At 36.2% G+C, this 19,915-nt stretch overlaps 1 protein-coding gene across 2 annotated transcripts; it reads left to right on the top strand.

The window, feature by feature from the left end:
* Window positions 1–6,610: 6,610 nt before the first annotated feature.
* LOC141652443 (uncharacterized) lies at window positions 6,611–11,432 on the top strand. 2 transcript variants are annotated; one of them, XM_074459909.1, is made up of 10 exons: window positions 6,611–6,771; window positions 7,726–7,846; window positions 7,953–8,018; window positions 8,130–8,441; window positions 8,541–8,799; window positions 8,941–8,998; window positions 9,790–9,876; window positions 10,037–10,168; window positions 10,290–10,428; window positions 10,586–11,432. In XM_074459909.1, exons 2-10 carry the CDS (start codon window positions 7,770–7,772, stop codon window positions 10,803–10,805), a joined length of 1,350 nt encoding a protein of 449 aa, XP_074316010.1. In that variant the 5' UTR covers window positions 6,611–6,771; window positions 7,726–7,769; the 3' UTR covers window positions 10,806–11,432. The 2 variants fall into 2 exon arrangements, with proteins under 2 accessions (XP_074316010.1, XP_074316011.1); XM_074459910.1 differs by having other exon boundaries at window positions 6,697–6,783.
* Window positions 11,433–19,915: the final 8,483 nt, after the last annotated feature.

Here is a 19,915-nt window from a genome sequence, read left to right as displayed (position 1 = left end):
AACCAAGTGGAAAGAGTGGTGAGATTAAGGAGGGCTAGCAAGGGTGAACAATTAAGAATTGGCCCACCTGGAAATGTTCACCTCCTAACGGCAAATCCTTGTTGGTCGGTGAATGGAAATGATAAAAAACAAGAATTGAAAAGAGAAGAGAGATTGCGAGTTTGTGCGTGAATCTAAGAAGAGCTTTTCCAACAACATCCATGATCCATCCATAATTCCACAGTATAGAAGAGATAGAGCTGGAGATGGAGATGGAGATGGAGAAGAGAGGCGTTAGATTCCCGCACAAACCTGGAATCTTACTTCTCTGTAATTGCTGCACCACTATTTCCTTATTTCCCTTATTTCCTTATTTCAGCAGCAGCAGCCCTACTATTAGACTTACTAACCACCAACTTCCCTCTCCTATTTTAGGTAACCAATTTATGGGCCTTGCTTTCTAAAGCCCGTCACTTCTTCTTCCACTCCAACCTTTCCTACTTAACTACTCCCTTTATTACTCCTAAAATCTTCTCTCATATATGATATACCCCGGCCCCAAACAAAGCACAATACGTCTCCTTTAAGACGACACTAATATATAAATGCTAGGATACTTGATCTGTCGTAAGTTAAGAAGAATAGTACCATCTTAAATGAGAATTTATGAATTACTCAAGGAGTCGTGTAGTATAATTAATTGTGAAACTATGATATTTTATTCATGTATTCACTTTTCAGAAGTATATTTATTTCTACATACTTCATTTATATATATGGAATTATTATAGTAAAATATCGTGGTTTTACACCCGTTTATGAAAGATGGGTATCAATTTAACATTTTAAAGACATTTAATATCGAACAAAGTAGTAATTTTACTTTACATGGCCGCCTTACTCATATTTCGGGTTTCAAACACGTTAGCATCAAACTCTTTTGTGCAACTTTAATTTACAGCCGAAAAAAAAAAAAAAAAAAAAAAAAAAGAGATAATTTTTTTTAATTCGGCCGTAATGTATATTCATTTGTCGTGGTTGCACATTGATGATTGAAGTTTTAATGTTCATGATCAAAGTTGAGCACATATGTTACATGCATAATTAATGAATATACAAATGTATGTTGAGCATGTGCTTGCATGTTCTTTCGCTCTAAAACTTGGGAGACATGTTAAGTGACAAGTCGCTTGCATGTTTGTGACTTGAAGCAAAACGCTTTTGTATTTTTGACAAAAACAAATCATTTCTACGTAAGCCCCCAATTTGCTAAGAAACAAGCATCCCAAGATAAGTGGGATACATACTTTATATTGGAACCTTTTTTTCTAAATAATATTGGAAAAAAAAAAATTATTATCGAAATAGAGTTTGTTTGGTTATCACTCAATTAAGACTATTCGACACAAAAGAGCAAAATTTTCACACATTATCAACCAGATTTCAAGGTTTTAATTCTCATATATAATTGATCAATTAATTACTCGGTAATATTATATTAAGCATAAATGAGAACATAAAACAAATATGGGTTGTAAGATTGTATGTCAATGGTCATGATAATAGTATTTCACTACTAATGTCGAAACATGATATGATGATAAATGATTGCAATCAATGAAGTTGGTAAGAAGTTAGATGAAGTAGGGTATACAAATTTTGAAGGAAAAAAAATGTATGTCAAGATCAACGTACGGGTTCATGAATGTATTTCATTAATTAGAGGATCAGTATCTTATCTTCCTTATCTAAAGACAAAAAGAAAAAAAAGAAGAGATATGGAATTCCTTAATACGCCCATCATTTTGTTGATACATTTCTGATCAACTCTGACATTTTTGCCATGCAACGTATAATACAAGACACTTCCATAATATTAACTACTGTACTTTTACATTACTAGCTAGTGTACCATGCATGTTATAATATCTTATCTTCTCCATTCCTTTTATTTAATAAAGTTGTTGATTATTTGATATCCTAATGAGAGTATTTTGATCTAATTATGACTTTGATGTTTGATCATTTGATATTTATGAGTTTTTAATTTAACTAGGTGTAATTTTCTTGGCGTAAAAAGAAGTTATAAACACAATCTTAAAAATAATGTCAACGAAATCATATACGTACCATAAATTTGACTCCGTATTTAGGTATGGGAGTATTACTTATTGGGACTTACATTTCATTCTCCCGTCATGCTTGACTTATTAGCTTGTCTTAGCTTATTAGGGCATGTTTATTGTAGCTTCATTTTAGTTTAATATAGTTGGTTTAGTTCAGTTTAACTCTATTTAGTTCAATTTAGTGTTGCTTAGCTCTAGTTAATTTGGCTCTATAGTGTGGAGCTCCATTCAGTTCGGTCCTGCTCAATTAAGCTTCGTGCAGTTTAATTCAGTTAATTCAACTTCACTCTATTTGGTTCAGTTCAATTATGTTTGTTTTAGCTGAAAAGAACATGCATATTGCCTTGCATGTTTTGCAGTCGCATTCGCATATGTATAATACAATTACATATATCTCTAACCGGCAAACCTAATACGAGGTATATATATTCTCAATTAATCAATGGTTGATTAGAAAAGAAAATCCATCTCCTCTTGAATGTGAAGATGTATATGCAATGAATATGGAAGTGTTAAAGGGAATAATCCAGGGTGTTTCAATGAGATGATGAAGGTGGCTAATGCTAAAGAAGTAGGCTTGCGAAGGAGTGGTGCTTAAGTACGTTTTAAGTTGTACAAGTGAAGCTATTTCATGTGGAAGCATGTGGTCTAGAGTTGGAGAACATGCCCAAACCTCTTAAAGCAAAACTATAGAAATAAAATAGAATCCACATCCTTAACTTTATAAAATTTTACTCTAATTATATACACATGGCATATTTTCATTGTTTTATCCTATTTTCGTGGAAGCTCCATTATATGAACCATTTCATTATACGGGTCCCCCTCATGTTTATCCATAATTACCTACAACTCATTAATCATTACTCACTAACTCACTACCCATGCACTCCTATAAAATCACCTCATTTTAGCTTCCTCTCAACTCATATAAACCAACTCAATAAGTCATCAAAGTGTATCCTTCTCAATTTATCAAATTATTATCATATATATCGAGTTATTACTAGTTTCTCTATCTCAGTTAAGAGTTATCTATTTGACTTTTAAGTGAAGAGAATTTCAAACAGAGATAACTTTTGATTTGATTAAGACGGAGAAAGTGCTTATTACTATGGGAGCACCTTCACATTCTCAATTTGCTTCCCTTGGTAAAAAGAACATGGTCTTAGAAAATAATGAAGCACAAAATACAACTACTAAAATTAGTAGAAGTACCATTTTGTCACATAATAGTATCAATGGTACATTATGGAATAGTAATGTAATGGAAACTCAAAGGGAAAACTTAAGGCAAAGGAAGAAGAAACAGATGCACATGAAGAAGAACAAAAGGGTATTGATGATGAAAAGAAGGAGAATAACTCGTCGAAGACAAGGTTTAAGGAACGATAATGGGATCGAGAAGAGGATTCGAACCCTAAAGAGGTTGATCCCAAATCGCAAAACACAAGGTTTGGATGAAATGTTCAAAGATGCAGCAACCTACATTATGTCCTTACAAATGAGGGTTAGGGTCATGCAAGTTATGGTTGATGTTTTGGCATGCTCTTCTCGAGAGGACATAAATTAATTTTTTAAATTTGTTTTTTTCGTTCTTCTCATAATTGTTTGTAAAGCTTGATAGAGTATCCTCATACAATATTATTCATTTGTATGATTATTTGTTCAAGATTATACTATCTTAGTTTTCTTTGAATTTATCTTGAATGTGGATGGTAGAAAAAATGATAGTCTATGGCCCTCTTGTTTATTTGGGAAGACAAGAAAGTATTTTTTTTTAATTGTGTTGATGATTAGATTTGTAGGTATATTTTTGTGTTATTGCTTTTTTATGAACATGTTTTACTTTATTTTTTGTGGTAGTGGTAATCTCTTTTGTTTATTTTTTTTTTTTTTTCCTTTTTAACTTATGTGGAAGACACTCTCTCCTACTCGGCGCACGCGATACATGCTCATAAACGAGTTTAATAATTTATACAAACTGGTTAAGATACATATCAACTTGATCAACAAATTCAAACTCAAGCGATCACTCACTTACTAACTCTATCTTCCACATAATAATTTGAAAAACGAAAAAAAACATAAACAAGATATCTTATTTTTCAAATGCTACCATATACTTATACGAAGTATAAAATTTTATTTTTTATAACTTATTTGGTTAAAGAAGCTACTTGTCAAACACTTACGAGAAAATTATGTAAATAAATTTTTGGTTAAATAAACTACCTAAAATATCTTACCAAATAGAGTCTAAAGTAAAATGTTATTCCAAATACCAACTTTTTAGCAACATACAAACGGTCTTTTGGGTTGATGAAATGAAGCTAAGGTGAATAAAACATAATTAAACTTAACAGAACTAAATTTAAACTAAGGTTAACTTAATGAAATTAAATTGAATTTATCTTAACTACATTGAATTTAGCTTAATTAGTGTATAGATTTAAGTTAAGTTAAGATGAACTATCTACATAGTATAAAAGCTAGGTTTTTTCCTGGTTTATCATTGGCTCCTGATTTTTAGGGCTTGCAAAAGTGTTTTTTAGGTAGGACCCTCCATGTTTTCATACTTATTTGATTACTCTGTATCAAATTTCACGTAAATACAATTCAACGTAAATACAATTCATTTCATAAATTGTGAGAGTAGTACATAAAATTGAAATTTATAGTATAATTCTTTCCTATAAATAATAAAATTAAAATTTAAAAATAATAAATTCAGATACCTAAAATTTTTGTAAAAGAAATAAAAACGAAAAGGAAAAACTTGATAAAATTAAATTTAGTGTATAAGTGTGTTTGTACTTGAACTAGAACAAAACCACTTCAATCCAAAGTTTGAAAACAAATATATCCTTAAAAATTTGGCATTTATATATTTTAAGAAATTATTTAAATTTTTAAAAAATTAATCATATATTTATATGATAAATAGAAAAAAAAAAACTTGAGAAATCGATATTAAGAGAATCATATCAAAATCGGGAAAAAAATCACAACAATAATATTTATTGGTTCTGGAAAAAAGGTTGTAGATTATCACTGTTTGGGAATAGAACTTATACCAATATCATTTGTGTTTAAGAAATTGTAAAACTAAATTAAAAAAAAAAGTTGGAGATTGCATTAAAGATGTAAATGACATTGGCTGATTGGTTTAAGATTTCTATAAAGATGATGTAGTGATGAACTGATGAAGGAAGAGGGGTATGAGAGAGGCATGTAGCTAGCATATGGAAAAAATGGTGTCGTAGGTGAAGAAGCTTTAGGGTTTGTTTGGATAGCAAAAGTGGAAGGAAAAGAAGGGGAGGGGGAAGGAGGGAAGGGAAAGGGAGAGAAGGGAAGGGGAGGGGGAATGAGGTGTGGTTGTTTGGATACAATTTCTCTCCAAATCTTGCCTATTGTGGAGAGATTTTGATTAGGCTTAGAAGAGGGAAATTGAATCCCTCCAAATCTCTCCCCCTCCATTTCCCTCCATTCTCTATCCAAATAAGGGATTTTAAATCCTCTACTCTCCCTTCCTTTATTTTTCCTTCAAATCCCTCAATCCAAACACACTTTTAAGGTTTTAAATTATGAGTGATGCAGATCTATATAAATGAGTTGCTATATGGTATAATAATGGACTATGGATTAAGTTGTATATCCGGCCCAGTTAAATGAATTAATAGTTTGCTTAAAACTAATATTTTTTATTCTAATTTTATTGTTCCTTATATTTTTAGGATTTTTTGTCAAAAACTACCTTATATTTAAGGGTATTTGTAAAAAGACTACCTTACATTATTTTTTTTGTTTTCTACTACCTTTGTTTTCTTTATTCTTGGTCAATAACTACATACGCTAAGAATCTAGACAAATTTGGTCAGTTTTAAGGCTTAAACCTATCTCCTTTGACTCTTTTATGTTTTAATCTTGCTTAGGCACGATTTTGAGAAGTCGTAATGTACTTACGGTTAACTTCAGTAGATGTTCGTAGTTATTAATGAAATGTGAAAACATAAATTTTGCTTATGTAGAGTTAAATTGTGGGTTGGACGCATTTGGTCATTGTTGTTTGATGTTATCAAAATCATGTGGGTCAGGTTAATGTCGGTAAATCGATCAAATCTCGCCATAGTTTCAGCAGAGGTAGTTTTTGACCAAAAAAAGAGAAAACAATGGTTGTCTAAAGCAAGAAAAATAACATAAGGTAGTATTTTTACAAATACCCCTAAATATAAAGTAGTTTTTCACAAAAAAACCCTTATTTTTAATACTCATCCCAAAATTATTGTCCTCCATCTAAATTTAGCATGTATTTATACCATAAATAAACTCAATGATATGTCCAATAAAACCGTTTAAAATATCATAATTTTAAAAGACACACGCCCGTCTTGTCTGTGCATTTTTTTTTGCACGGGTTTAAAACTAGTAGTGAATCGAACCGAAGTGAGTTGAATTGATATCACTAAAAGTGAGCTGAAATTGAACCCAAAGAAATCCGGCCCATAAACCTTAATTGTGGAACCTGCAAATGGGCTTACCCACAAATCAGTAAATCCCGCCTCTTTCCCTCCACATCGAACCACCCTCGCCCCTCCACGCTCGACGTAACCACCATCGTTCAACGCCGCCGACACCTCTACTCCCTTAACCCTCTCTACATTTTGTAAGTCATCAAGTAATTCATTTCTTATTTATTTTTTAAATATATTTTTAAATTTAATTTCATAGTTCTCTAATTATTTGGGTTGTTTAGCTAATCTCCTAATTACAAAGTTTAGTAATTTGATCAAGATTGATGAGTTTACTAGTGTAGTAGATTAGTACTTCTACTTGATAGATTGATGAGTTAATTGTATTTAGTTATTTATTGTTTGTTTTGTTGAGTTTAGTAAATTGATACAGATAACCAACTGTCTTGAATCATTGTTTAGTCACCTTTGTGGAGATCACCTTGATACTTTTGGTTGTGACCGTAACAGTGGAAAAAGTATTATTTCCTATGAATTTTCTGAAAATTAAGTTGACAAATACATTGGGCTGTAACTGTAAGTTCCTGAATCATTGTTTGGTGGCGCTTGGCGAAGCCAGATTTTTTTTGTAAAACTAGTGCTGCTGATATAATTAAAACGGCTCCAACACTTGAAATCCCGATTTTAGAATGAGACTTATTTTTTGTGTTTTCATTGCAGTTAGAGATATGTAATGTTGACGATGGAATATATGTGAAATAGTTCTCTGTAAATCCTCATCTGCCACCTCTACTGCATGTCTGTTTTTTCTGTGTTTGCGCGATTTGGATTAGAGTATTGAAGGCAGTGGCTTTTATCTTGCTTCATTTGACATGAAAGAAGTATTGTTTCTACAATAAACACCACTGGAATTGGTCTTTAGCATGATGTTGTAAACCATTATTTGCTCATTTGTTAGGCGTGGCAGTAATCTAGTGTGTTCTTCAGTCGAAGATTTCCTGTCATAGCAAAACTCTACGTCTGCTTCGCTGGATCAATCATTGACGAATTTTTTAGGCTACTTCTGTTTTGCTGGAGTTGTCTCAATTTTTAATCAATGTGTTGTCATAACTAACTACTAACTGATACTCCTTGTTGTATATGTAAAGTGTATACCTATTCCAGCAACTAGAAAAACGATAAACATCAAGTGATGGGGGAGAAACGCTGCCAGTATTGGCTACCTAAAAAGAATAGACTATGCTCCAATGCCCCTCTTCATCCTTCCTTGTTAGTCTTCTTTGCTCTCTATTATCAGCATCCTGCTTTTTATTATTATTTTTATTTTATTTTTTATTTTTTGCTATGGTGCTCATTCCTGCTTTCAATTTCTTAGGTTTTGCGGAAATCACACTACAAGGTCTCATGTTAAGTGGATTCCTTGCCCAATTGACCCTTCTCAGTAATCATTCTCTTCTCTTTCTCTATTTTGTTGTCTTCATTTTGTTCTCTCACTATGCATATATTTTAATCATTTATCTTACTTCTGATTTTGAAATTGTTGAATATAAAGTCAAGTACTTGAAGAAAACATGGACGGACATGTCAAGAAGTGCCCCATGTTGAAACAAACTCAGGCCTTATCGCTCGAGCCTTATTACCAAAAGGGAATTAACAGTGGCACCCATGATTCTGCACTCGTAGATGAACCTGATGTTACCTCCTCTGAAATGAAGAGGAATTTGGTTTACGCTTTGACTCTTCACCAATTTTCTTCTTTGCTTTCCAAGATTCGTGCTATTCACACCTCCTCTTGCAAAGATATGGCCTTTTCTTATAAGGTGCCCGAAGCTTGTGACGTCTGGATGAAAAGACAGATTGATAGGTCTCTAATTGTGTTCCTCTTCACACTTTTTTTTTTTTTTGGTGAAATGGTGTTTCCTGTTGTAATCAAAAGACAAATTGATATGCTCACTACGTGCAGGAAATTGCCATACCAGGAGAAGCATGTCCTGCAGCAGGCTTCTATTCTTGGTAACCTGGAGGACTTGGGTGTTTTGAGTTATAGTGCTCAAGCTTTAGCTAAACAGAAATGTAGTGATTCGCTTTTAGATTCCAATAATAATGGTATCTCGGCTGTTGTCGAGTTCGGAGCTGGGCGGGGTTACTTAACTCAAATACTAGCCGATTGTTATGGCATCACCAAAGTTTTCTTAGTGGAGCGCAAGTCCTACAAGCTCAAGGTGGGTGTCAGTGGAAACTGTTTCATATTCCTAGTTCGTTATTGTTTTTCTTATATACGTGATGTGAAATTCAGATGTTAAGGCACCCCAGAGATTGGCTTACTAGTTTACTACTGTATTGCTCCTTATTGACACTTTTAGGCTGATCGAAGTTTACGGCAGATACAGGATTTGACCCTGGAGCGGTTAAGAATTGACAGTAAGGATCTTCTGCATTTGTGTGTTTGGTTCTTGTAGATCTATGGTTTTTAGGAGACTTATATGGGGTAGATAAAACGGTGCATCCTATCATTATTTTGAGTTTATTCTTCCTAAGGTTTATTGGGGGGCTGGAACTCTATACATTTCACAAAATGTCGGAGAAACACAATACTTCAGTTTTAACTTTTAAGTCTTTTAACTCTATAAATCAGAGCGGATGCTTTCTGTAGTAGAAGTACTATCAGAAGAGCAGCTGAGTTTTGATCATTGCCTACTGTAGAATCAAGATAGTTGCAGAAACTTCACTTAAACTGCACTCTGATCTATTTTACAACTCAGAGTTGCATACTAATTGGAAGGTACAATAGCTTTATTAAGTAAAGAGCGTCACTCATAATTTTGCTTGTTGGAGGTCTAGGAAGTTGTTGACGCTTTATTCTCGAGAAACTTCATCCTCTTTTGCAAGTTTCTTCATTCTAGTAACTACATATGCTTTAGTGGAGCACAGTGATCTGCTCTCCATGCTGAGCGTATTAATTGTGTAAGAGTTCCCAGTTTCTATAATTGATGGTTGTCATGGCAATTGGAACTTAAAACCCATATAAATACCGGTTGATAGATCTCCTGTTTGTTTGTTGTAAAATTATAAGGGAGCTTTTTCAACCCATCGCACTCCTAAAAAGAAATAGTTACCATGGACACCTGTTACATAAATTACATGTATTTTGTTGTTCTTTTTTCCTCTTTTAAGTATTGGTATACAGTTTGGCCATTGATTCTGTGATGCAGTTGAAGACTTGAATCTGAATGCTGTTCAGTCATTGAGAGGAATACCTTACCTGGCTGTTGGAAAACATCTTTGTGGGCCTGCGACAGGTGCGTCTTTAAAATAAAAATGGGTGTTTTGAAAAATAATTTAGGAATTAGGAAAAGTTTGTTGAAAGTTACTTTAACATCTTTACAAAACTTGTAAAGATGCATAACTATTTGAGTGCCCTGAATCCAAAATGGTGTACTGATATATGTCACTGCGCAGATTTGACCCTTCGGTGTTGTCTTGGTGAAAACTATGACCAAAATAGTGGAACTGAACATATTCGTCAGAACCTCAAGGGCATTGCTGTGGCTACCTGTTGCCACCATCTGTGCCAGTGGAAGCACTACACAAGTAACTTTACTTATTATTTGCTTACCATTTACCAGTGAGTCTTTAATACTATCAATTTCAATATATTTTTAATTTTTTTGAGAGATGAAAAATTGTTGCTTTTTCTTCCCAAAATTTGCAGATAGAAGTTATTTAATGAAACTTGGTATCACTAAGGATGATTTCCATGCTATAACATGGTTTACCAGTTGGGCAGTTGATGCTGACCATGGATCTACTCTCTCGGACGATGGATTTCTGCAATCTCCTGCGCCACCAGAGTAATTCTTATTCTGGGTTTTGGTTTTTGAATGAGTTTTTTTTGGATTCATTTTCCCGTTTAAGAAAATTTTTCTCTCCTATTAGTTTGGTGTGGCTAGGTGAGGTAAACTAATGATATAATTTATCCGTGTTTTGTTTTTGTTTTTGTTTTTGTAGTGGCAATGTTGAATCTCTTCTAGGCGCGGAATGCGTTGAAGACATTGTGAGGAATATGAAGCCACTAGATAGGGCGGCGTTGGGGTTTATGTGCAAAGATATCATTGACATGGGAAGGATGTTGTGGGTTAAGGAATGCGGATTGGAGAGTAAGCTTGTCAAGTATGTTCCATCGGACATTTCTCCCGAAAATCGTTTAATTGTTGCCAAGGCTGAATGATCTGCCTAAATTTGAACCTATGAGGAGCATACACTATCATTAGAGATTATTGAACATACAAGTTGGAGCTATGGTCCAATGTTATTGCAGTGAAGCAAGCGATCATCAGGAAAAGCTTATTTGAAGAAACATGATAGTAATCTCAGACCTGAAGAAACATGATAATAGTCTCAGACTAAGGAGTATTTGTCGTGGTTTATGATTTTTTCGCGACTACCTTCATTTCTATTACTTTCACAAGCAAGTCTTGGTGCGTAATCTTCCATGTGTGAGACGGAGGGAGAGTTCAAGGTGCATGCTTCTTGCAGTTGTTTTTTCATGTCGAATATTCTTGCTTATCATAAACATTTCATTGAGCAAGAATTGTGGTGACATTGGCTTCGAAATTTTGCTTGTGGGACTTGAGCATATTATCTCGGTCTTTTTTAGTTGTGTATTTTCCTATTCTAAGTCTCAATTATCGCAGTCGACATACTATTGATTTTTTCAAAGGTATTCATTCTGTCATTTCAAAAGGTAGCATAGGACTGAGGTCATGTCTATTGAGTGTTTGGAATACTAGTTTAGTCATTTTGGACAATATACCACATTTAATTTAGTGCACCAACCATCCTTTGGTGATTCGCTGCTTCTCAAATTTCTATTTCTTCTACATATAAGTAAGCCCTTGCTGTGTTCTTCTGTTTGCTGTATACTGCAGAAGTATTGTTGACCTGAACTATGGAAATCATTTCTAAAATATTCAAGAGGTTTTACAGAAGTGTCCTTGCAGCTCAGTCGGACCCTTCTCAATATCAGTAAGCCTCTCTAAATCTTACCACATTTCTGTATCTTTTTCCTGTATTCTTGGATATGTTGGATCAACCCTCCTAGTTATGTGCTTTGACTCTTTTGGACCGAGTCAAACTCGGTGTGTAATCGGTTAATATAAGCCCAATCCATGTAGGCATATTACAGTTCAGGGGCCGTGGGCTAATGTCTCAGCTCCTGATTGGGCATTACTAAAGAACTTCCAAAATTAGATGGTGTTCTTCCATTGACAACAGTCTAACTACAAAGTACAAACCCGTATCCCATAGGATTTCAAATAGGGCCCCGCCCAATGTTGTGTCAGAATCGACTTGAGTTTGTGTAGATGAACGTTTTGTTCATTTTGTCATCAAGTTCCAACTTTTAGCATTCAAAGCGTCTTACTTGCGATGGACACTATCCGTCACAAGTTAAAGACGGATAGTGTCCCTCTCACAATAAGGCAAGGGGGGAAAATGGAGCACCCTATGAATAGTGCCACTTGCATATTGTGAGGGGGGCACTATCCGTCTTCAGTTTGTGACGGATAGTGCTCGTCTTCAATGAGAATTTGTGTTGAGCATTTTAGATCGTTTTAGTTGGCGGCCCTTGGTTACGAGAACCTAATGGAATACCCTACGGGTGCCTATATCTCAAATTTTGCCGACGGCTCTATTATCAATCATAGAGGAGCAACATTTAAAATTATGAAACTGATTAAAGCTATTAACAATAATAATTAGACTTAGTCAATATATTATATATGTAAATATAGTTAGCTTATTCCCCAAGAATATAATCATTGTAACCTAGCTAACACCTCCCTATAAATACTTGTATTCCTTTCACAGTAAATAATACATTCATTCAAAACCCTCAATCTCATATCTTATATGGTATCTTCGAGCTCAAATCGATCCGCCAAAAATCTTCTCAAAACCCGCAGCCGCCCCACCTTTAAACGCCAAACACCACTCCTCTTCCAACTCTCATCCTCGACCATGACAAACACTCACCAAGACACCATCGTCCGCAACCCTCACGATGCCAACGAACCACTTGTCTCACCCAACCTCACTCATTGCGTCAAATTGACACCCACAAACTACACCACATGGTTCTTCCAACTCACCAATATTTTCTTTGGTTTCAGTTTGCTCGGGTTCCTCGATGGGACCAACCCCGCTCCATCACCAACCGTCGTTGGTGCTGACAAAACCGAACAACCAAACCCCTCCTATCTTTCATGGCTTAAACAAGATGGGTTGATTTTAGGAGCCCTTATGGGTACCCTATCATCAACCGTCCAAGCCCTCATAATCCGTGCTAAAACCTCTAAAGAAGCATGGGATATTTTAGCGCAAACCTACGCAAACCCTTCGCGTGCGCATATTATGCAATTAAAAGACCGCTTAGACTCGATTGTCAAAACCTCTAACCAATCCATAACCGAATACATGAACACCATGAAATCATGTATTGACCAACTCGCATTGATGGGTAAAATAATTGACCCCGAAGACATTATTTCCAAAGTCCTTAAAGGATTAGACTATAAAACCTTTAAACCCGTCATCGACACCGTTCGAGCACGCGACAACCCAATTTCATTTGAAGCACTCCATGAAAAATTGCTCCAACATGAACTTTTAATCAAACAACAACAACCCGACACCGATATCTTTAACCCCACGGCCAATGCCGCATATCGTCCCAACCAATACAACAATCAACGACAAAACAACTACAACAACAACCGTTATCAACCCAACACCAACACCAATTTCACCCGCCAAACTGTTGCCCCGTACACCTCTAACCCGAACCCGCGTCCCTTCAAGGGCCGCTGCCAATGGTGCCGTCAAGTCGGCCATGTCATCGCTGATTGCCCTCTCTTTCGCAAGCTCTTCCCCACCATCACCTTTCCCGAGCCTCCAACCCGCCAACACCAACAGCCACAAGCCCATTCTGCAACCACCTCTACCGCTGCTGCACCGCCACTCAACAACCAATACCTCCTGGACAGTGGAGCCTCCAACCATGTCACCAACGACCTCGACACATTGGCCTTCCACTCTCCCTATTTCGGCAATGATGACCTCATTATTGGTGATGGTACGGGTCTCGACATCGCTAATATAGGTAAGTTTCAATTATCAACCCTTCAATTCAACAATGTTTTACATGTTCCAAAGATTTCTAGAAAAATTATCTCAATATCCCAATTGTGTAAAGACAATAATGTTAATGTTATTTTCTCATCGAATTTCTTTGTTGTTAAGGACAAATTGACGGGATCGATGATACTCCAGGGCCAAGCTAAAGATGGAATCTACGAGTTGAGCCCATCGTCTCCAACCGCGAATTTAATTAAGAAAGGCTCATCCCCTATTTCATGGCATCATAAATTAGGCCATCCTACTTTTGATGTAATGAAAACTATCAATAAAAGTTTACCATTTAGTTTATCGAATTTTTCTTCATGTGATGCGTGCAATATTAGCAAGAGTACCAAATTACCATTCGCAACGAATTCTTTCACAACAACCGCTCCACTCGAGCTCATTTACTCGGACCTTTGGACTAGTCCCGTTCTTTCTTATGACCATTACAAATATTATGTGATATTCGTTGACCACTTTAGCAAATATACTTGGCTTTTTCCGTTAAAACGTAAATCCGACACAACCAAAGTATTCCTTCAATTCAAGGCACTTGTTGAGAAATACTTTCAAAAACCAATTATTCAATTCTTTTCCGACAATGGAGGCGAATTCAAAAAACTTACCCATGATTTACTCAATAATGGAATTAGTCATTTTACTTCTCCTCCGCATACACCCGAACATAATGGTTATGCTGAACGGAGACACCGTCACATTGTAGAAACGGGCTTAGCCCTACTCGCTCACGCCAAAATGCCGACCACCCTATGGCCGTTTGCTTTCAACACCGCTACCTATCTTATTAATCGTCTTCCAACCCGAACATTACAAGGTCAAACTCCATACTTCAAGCTACATAATAAACCTCCTAATTATACAAAACTACATAATTTTGGATGCCTATGCTATCCCTGGCTTCGACCATATACACGACACAAACTTGAATATAGGTCGACTCCTTGTATTTTCGTAGGCTATTCCTCTACTCAAAGTGCGTTCCATTGTTTTGATCCAAAAACCAATCGTATCTATACATCGAGACATGTCAAGTTTGTTGAAGATACTTTCTCTTACACTCAGTTACTTACTACTGACTCACCCAATAATACCAACACCGATCCAAACGATTGGTGTCCGCTCATCATACCCATTATACCACCTCACCCACCACCCGTGTCAACCTCCACTTCTCCACCTGACACTCGACCACGCCCTCCCATAACCCAGGTCTATCATCGTCGACCTCCTCCTGCCCAACCCGTCTCCTCTGCCAGTCCCACACGACCTGAACCCGAACCCGTCTCACCCTCTCCTGCCACTCCACAAACCCCTGTCTCTACCTCTCAACCCGTCACACCCTCTCCTGCCACCCTTCACACCCCTACCTCTACCACGCCGACCCCTCCTCCACCTCCACCCCCACCTCCTCCAAAACGAACTGTTGTCACTCGCCTAGACAACAACATTAGGAAACCCAATCCCAAGTACATAAAAACCCCCTCCAAGTATGCCCAGCTCGCTCATACCTCCGCATCACCCAACGCTCTTCCCAAAACCGTCAAGCAAGCTCTCATAATACCTCCATGGAGAACCGCAATGCAAGAAGAATTTCATGCCCTCGAGAAAAATCAAACATGGACTCTAGTCCCACGGCATCCATCTCAAAATGTCATCGGTTGCAAATGGGTCTATCGAATCAAATATAACCCCGATGGCTCTCTAAAACAACACAAAGCCCGCTTGGTCGCAAAAGGATTCCATCAACGACCCGGCATTGACTAAACAGAAACCTTCAGTCCTGTCGTCAAACCCACCACCGTTCGCCTCATTTTATCTCTTGCTGTTAGCAATTCCTGGACTTTACGCCAACTCGATGTCAATAACGCCTTTCTCCAAGGGACTTTAAATGACAATGTCTTTATGAGTCAACCACAAGGCTTTGTTGACACCTCTAAACCGGATTTTGTGTGCAAACTCAACAAAGCCATTTACGGTCTAAAACAAGCTCCTCGAGCCTGGTACACGGAGCTCAAAACCTTTCTCGTTCGTTTTGGATTCAAACAATCAATTTCCGATTCCTCTTTATTCATTTATACAACCAATACAACTCGCATATTTATGCTAGTCTATGTCGATGACATTATCATTACTGGACCTAACCAAGCTCATTTACAAAACCTTATTGACAACCTATCCAAACGATTCTCACTGAAAGATCTTGGACCACTTTCTTACTTCCTTGGTATTGAAGTCACACCAAATCCTAATGGTCTTCATTTAAATCAATCAAAATATGTACATGATTTATTAACAAAATACAACATGGACAATGCCAAACCACTTACTACCCCTATGTCGACTGACACGCACCTCACTCGGGAGGATAATAAACCAATTTACAATCACTCGGATTACCGCGCAATAGTTGGGAGTTTACAATATTTATCTCTTACACGACCTGACATTGCTTTTACTGTCAATCGGCTTGCTCAATTTCTCCATCATCCCACCACTACTCACTGGTCTGCTCTCAAACGTCTACTCCGTTATCTTCAAGGGACTCAACACCATGGCATACAACTATACTCCGAAAACCCGCTCTGTCTCCATGCCTTCTGTGATGCTGACTTTGCCGGCGACAAAGATAATTACATTTCCACTACTGGCTATATTCTCTACCTTGGTCGCAATCCTATAACATGGTCCTCCAAAAAGCAACGTGGTTTATCCCTATCAACTACTGAGGCCGAATTTCGAGCAGTCGCTTCCGCCACAACCGAGTTACTCCGCTTCAAATCTACTCCCGAGCTTCACTTTCATGTCACAAAACCGCCAGCCATTTACTGCGACAACTTGTCAGCTACAATGTATGCTAAAAATCCAGTCTTTCACTCCCGGATGAAGCACATGGCCTTATCTTTTCACTTTGTTCGCGAGCAGCTTCATCAAGGCTCTATTCGAATTCAGCACATTGCAAGTACCGATCAACTCGCTGACGCTCTCACTAAACCGCTACACAAGCAACGATTCCTTCTTCTACGAGACAAGATTGGTCTTCTTTCTCCGTCGTCCATCTTGCGGGGGCGTATTAACAATAATAATTAGACTTAGTCAATATATTATATATGTAAATATAGTTAGCTTATTCCCCAAGAATATAATCATTGTAACCTAGCTAACACCTCCCTATAAATACTTGTATTCCTTTCACAGTAAATAATACATTCATTCAAAACCCTCAATCTCATATCTTATAAAAGCCATGTTATTTTAGACTTAATTTCAAATTATTTTATGTCAGCTCAGTTCAACTCATCTCTTTATAAATTAACCCTTACTTTAGTTTAGTTCAATTTAGCTCAGCTCAGCTCCATTTAATTCAGTTAAATTCAGTTCAACCCTTTTTAGTCGAAAAGAACAGAACCTTAAGAGATCGACACAGGTGGTTTGATGCAAAAAGCAGTAATTAAAAAAGGACACTATTACGTGGGTACGGCGTTTAGCAGAAAAAGAGGGCGTGGTGGGAGTTTGATGTGTAGGCTCCAAATTGACGGCCCGTGCATAAAAGTCGCAGTCCAAATAAATTGATTGATGATATAATAGGTTGAGTTAAGACAGATATATCCGTCTTTAAGAATAAACGGGTTACATAATCCCCATTTGTATAAATAAAACAAATATTTTGTTAATTTCAATACATTCTGTTTTTGTCTTAGTTAAAATGAATATATACATGAGGCCGTCAATGTGAATTTGCGTAGATGATAGTTGACGCTAGTAAGCTATAACCTCCTGTTTTGGACTTTAGCAGTTAGGCAGGCAGCGGAATGGATCTCTATTTTCTATTGAGAGACTATCTTTTAACTAATAGAGTAAGTTTTTAAGAAACCATTTTATTCGTTACGGGTTTCTCCTAGCTAGTCTTTTGTCATATTTACTCGATACTCCTGTTATATAGTATTTGTAAGGTGTTTGGTGTCTACGGGTTTACCAACAATGGCACACAGCTTTCCGTTTAATCACACTAGTTGCAGATTAAAGAGTGAAGCAAGCAGATTAATTAGTTAGGAATCTTTTAAGTAGTAAGATGACATTATTCCAACACACTTTATCACAAACAATGGCTATTATTGTCCTCATGGGCTCCTCTTTGGATAGTCTACCTAGCAATTGCTTATCAACTACACTAGTAATTAACAAGTTAATCAAGGTGTTATCTAGGTCGATTAATCACGCTGTTATCTGGTTCAACTAGAAAGTCTAATATATAAACATGCAAAATATATACTAATAACATAATCTTATATAATAACTATTTACGTGATTGCATTGCATACTTGGCATTATTTGCATGGCAAACAATAATAATGAAAAGACGACAATATATAATGGTGATTGGTAAAGGTTGTACACGAAAAATACATGAGCTCGTCAAATGAGAATTTGTGATTTTGCAAAATCATGACAGATTCACATGCTTGGAATTATAATAATATGTGACACGTCCACAGTTTTGCATGCACACATACACATTCATTCATCTTCTAATTATTGTTCTTTGCCTACTTTTCTTTTCATGTCAAAATTATAAAAAAGGAAAACAGCTATACATATATATCTCTCTTCAGTAGATTTGCTTCTCTTTAAATTTTGCAATTCCTTTGGTCTTTTCTTTCCATCTTCTTCTATACGATTATATGCTTTAAGAAATTTACATGCATGTATATATACATAACGGAGTACATTTTTAGGTTAGATCCAATCATAAAAATAATCCAATTTTATCTAATCTTAACTCCATCCAACATATAGCGTTCCTTTCAATTTATTGTTGCTCGCATGACTTGAAGTCTTAAACCTATTTTGTGCCTCCAATTTACTATAGTCCCTAACTGTAAGATTTGGTTTCCTCCTATCTTTATACATAAACTTAACAAGCATCACAAAAATAGAATAACCGGAAATTAGCAAAATGTTATGTCCATCTATATAAATGACGTGTTATCGAATTCGTTTTAATCTTAAAACTCAATGGATATGCCCTTTTTAGAGACTATTTTTTTCCCCTCTCTTTTTCCTCCACAGTACAAGAGAGAAATATTTCAATAGATTTTATTAAAGCAATTTATTTTGAATCAAAAAACAGTAGGAAAAGGGATATTGGGGCCTTAATATAATCCAAAAATTAGGACGAAAATATTCTTTGGCTTTAGTCTTTATAGGGATCGGTGAAAAAGAAATGTAATAATATTATAATGGTGGTTGTTCTAGAAAAGCAAAAAGGATTAAACAAGGATGATGAATGAGGAATTGAGGATCATGCATCTTTGTTTTAAAGGGTCATTTTATATTTGCATGCACGCAATTACACATCAATATATTTAACTTTAGTCTTTCTCAAAGTGCTTTGTTGCATGTTTGTGTTGCTTTTGTGCATGATCGTGTACATACCTCTCCATTTATGTCGCCAATCCACCCTCCATAATTTACGATCTTCTTAATACCGCATTAATCTTGTCCTGCTTTATGACATGTCTATTATATTATTGTCTTAGATTAGATTAGCTTGCATATATTATAATTAGTCTATTTGCATGCATACTAAGATGCTTATTATGATCGAGTAGACCTAGCCTTGACCTCACTCGAATAACCCGATCCGTGTTTGACCTAACACTCGAACTCAAGACCCGAATTAAACCTGTAATCTAAACTGACTTGTCAACCCGTAATACCTATATGACACGACTCACATATATATTGATGCACACTGAATCGATCATTATCCCTAAATAACTTGGTAATAATTGACTCGAAAATGATCGAACCCAAAATTACCGACCTGGCCCAAATTCTTGAAAACTCGAAATTGAAGGTTTTAGTTAAAATTTACGATTTTTTTGACTTTATTTTATTATATATTATGTAATATTTTAACGTGGGTGAAAATTTTGGTTTCAAATCTTAGTTCCGCTATAGGGTGAGCTTTGGCCGCGGCTCATGTATGTGAAACCTAAACTGTACTCACATTAAGCAGTCAAGCACCCAAAAAACGTGTTATGTGGGTCAAAGTTAAAGCAGTAAAGAAAGAGTGGTGTGAATTGTGAGCACGGCCACCACCAGTGTTGGTTCACCTAACTACTACTCTGCCTGTTT

This window comes from Silene latifolia, chromosome 4 (assembly GCF_048544455.1).
Source record: "Silene latifolia isolate original U9 population chromosome 4, ASM4854445v1, whole genome shotgun sequence".
Lineage (NCBI taxonomy): Eukaryota > Viridiplantae > Streptophyta > Magnoliopsida > Caryophyllales > Caryophyllaceae > Silene > Silene latifolia.
This window is presented reverse-complemented; position numbering and strand designations above follow the sequence as displayed.

What these genes read in the sequence shown, in the direction of transcription:
- LOC141652443 (XM_074459909.1), top strand. Translation starts at nt 7,770, where the DNA reads ATGGGGGAGAAACGCTGCCAGTATTGGCTACCTAAAAAGAATAGACTA. An exon ending in TGCCCAATTGACCCTTCTCA is followed by an intron (nt 8,019 to 8,129) that starts GTAATCATTCTC and finishes TTGAATATAAAG; the next exon opens with TCAAGTACTTGAAGAAAACA. An exon ending in ATGAAAAGACAGATTGATAG is followed by an intron (nt 8,442 to 8,540) that starts GTCTCTAATTGT and finishes CACTACGTGCAG; the next exon opens with GAAATTGCCATACCAGGAGA.